Below are 2,553 nucleotides of genomic sequence, written 5' to 3'. Positions count from 1 at the left end.
TATCATGTGGAGCTGGGAGGGGTTCTTGGGGTTCGGGGGGAGTGATGTCCCTTCTCCACACCCACTTTTTCCATTTGTAAATATATTATGGAAGACTGCTGGGCACCAGCCTATGTCTAGGGATGGTTCTGTGCCATCCATCCCTTACTGCTCACCTTAAAAGGAGTGTCTAGGAATCTTCAGAAAGCCTGATGAGGAATCTAATGTCCAGTTCTCTGGCTTTGGGTGGGGGGATTAGCAAGTCGGGATTCTGATCTGAAAGTCCTTTGACAATTAGATCATTCTTACTTAGAAGAAACTAATTCCTGAGACCACCTACCAGAATGCGGTAATTTCCTCCCTGTGGGTAATGGGACAAAAAAGCACTGTCTATAGTGGGACTCATTTTCCTTGTCTTGTGAGAGGAGCTTGCTGAACCAATAAGTAGCTGTCTGGAAAAAGCCCACCCACCCAGCACAGCTACCCTGGTGGTACATCTGGTAGCCCTCTATACTCTCAGACTAGACATACAAAAACACACACTAGTTGGCACAGGTGTTTATGGTGCCATTTTATTAACAATAGCTAGGACTGCCCAGAGGTAGGGGAGAATAAATTAAATCTACTGTGGTATCTGACAGGTACTGCCAAGATGGGGAGAGGACGGGGCTTTTGTGGGCACTGATCCTGTGAAGGGGGTATATGGTGGCTGTGGAAATGTCCATAGAGAGCATCTCTCTCCTACCCTCAAACCACAGAAGCTTTTATTCCTTCCTTATACCCAGTGGAGCAAAGTGGAGGCCAGGGTCTCTTAGCTACCAGGAGCTAAGTAAGAGGAAAGAGGCAGGGGGAGCTCCCAGCAGGACCAAACAGGAGAGACCAACCAAGGCTTGGACCTCAGAACAAAGCAGGAACCCAGAGTCACGTGCAGTCACAGGATGATACAGGGAGGACGGCTGTTGGTGATCTTTTCTAGGGGTTCTCCATTACTGGCTCTTCGGATGGCCTCTATGAGCTAGAGGACAGAGATGTAGAATGATGAGATAATGGATTGTTCAGGTAGCATGACACAGGGGTCCCTTCAACATTGCAAATACTCACATCTTTCTCATATGGGAAGCCCCCATTCTCCAGCTTGGAGAACACCAGCTGTCCATTGATTTCAATCTCAAAGGCTCCTAGTATGAGACAAATGGATAATAAACAGTATGCTGAGAACAGAAGTCAGGGGAGGACCTCTCAAGGGCTCTCTCCCCCAGACTCTTTAGACTTCACACAAACTCCTTCAAGTTCCTTCAAGTCCCTGTCAGTCCCATTAGAAACTCATTTGTAGCTCCTAAAGCCACTCCTCAAGCCTAGGTCAACTCAAATGAACCTAAAGAAGACCTCACCTGTATGTCCATTACTTAATGAAGGGGTGGTTCCCTCCCCTCCACCCCTATACTATTGCAGTCTAATTGTTTTCTTTCCTACAGGCTTCATCTGTGGCCCCCTCCCCTATGGAAGGGGACTTATGTTGGCTGGATATCTTATCAAGTGCCAGACACCGCAGGGCACTTTACATCTAAAGCAGCCTAAGTTAGAGCTAGAAAGTAGTAGAGCTACATAACACTGACTCAGCAGGTGTTCGGCGGGCCTCACCTGTGCCCCCCAGGCGTGACTCGATCTCGATGCCGGGGTACTGCTCCTTCACTGCACTCGCCAGCTCCAGGTAGGTCGCCTCGAAGCCGCAGGGTTCACTGAGGAGAATAGATCTGGGGTGGGCTTGGGTTTCGGAAGAGGGGCCTTCCGTAGACCCATCTCCATCCAGCCGAGGGGGCGGGGAGAGGGTCTTTCAGCCAGGAGCCGCTCACCAGTACTCCACCATGATGCGGACCCCGCTTCCCGGCTCTACGTCCCCGGGAGGCGGCGCTACGGACGAGTGTCCCGGCTCCCCGCTCATAGCTGCCGGCTCCGCTCAGGCCGCCGCTTCCGGGTATGACGTAACGCCGCGGACACGTGACGGGGCGGAGCCTCGCGTTGCGTCCGGGCACCCCCTGCAGGCAGCGGCTGTTGCTATGTTTTGACCCCATCCCACAGCTGGAGAGCTGGCGTCCTGAGTCCAGACTTTCCCTGGCTCGGGTTCCTGCCCCGCAATGTCCGCTAGATTTCGTGGCCTTATTTAGTCGAATGAAATACAGGGTGTCCATAATGTTTGTGTGGAATTTAAAATAGTTGTAGTTGCACACGAACTTTGTGGGTCCTGTATTTTAGACTAAAAAGCGCTTTTCAGTTGACAAAAGGAAGAGAAAGTGATGGAGCAAGCAGCTTGGACATGAGGGTGGGTGTGGTTGATGGTACATAATAGTTGCCATTTCTTGCTAATATGCTGATGGCATTTGAAACTATTCCAGTGTTACACACCCAAATGCTTCTGACTCCAAAACTCTAGACAGCCTTTGCCAATTTTTGGCAACTGTGTGCTCCTCAGGGCCGTGTCAGTTGCACCGAACTCTTGCACATCCCCTGTTTAGAGGACTTGCATCGTTATTTCCATTTTCCGACTCTGGAAATGGAAGCTACCTAAGTTCTTGC

The 2,553-nt window shown here is 50.6% G+C and overlaps 1 protein-coding gene across 1 annotated transcript; it reads right to left on the bottom strand.

Annotated features, from left to right (window-relative positions):
* Nucleotides 1-534: 534 nt before the first annotated feature.
* On the bottom strand, nt 535-1,989 carry MIEN1 (migration and invasion enhancer 1). Its single transcript, XM_003786413.2, has 4 exons — nt 1,833-1,989; nt 1,621-1,718; nt 1,081-1,157; nt 535-994 (listed from the first exon to the last, which is right to left on the bottom strand). The coding sequence occupies exons 1-4, from the start codon at nt 1,919-1,921 to the stop codon at nt 911-913; spliced, it is 348 nt and encodes a 115-aa protein (XP_003786461.1). The 5' UTR covers nt 1,922-1,989; the 3' UTR covers nt 535-910.
* Nucleotides 1,990-2,553: the final 564 nt, after the last annotated feature.

Source organism: Otolemur garnettii, unplaced genomic scaffold (assembly GCF_000181295.1).
Source record: "Otolemur garnettii isolate 467f Iridium unplaced genomic scaffold, OtoGar3 scaffold00018, whole genome shotgun sequence".
NCBI classification, from domain to species: domain Eukaryota; kingdom Metazoa; phylum Chordata; class Mammalia; order Primates; family Galagidae; genus Otolemur; species Otolemur garnettii.
This window is presented reverse-complemented; position numbering and strand designations above follow the sequence as displayed.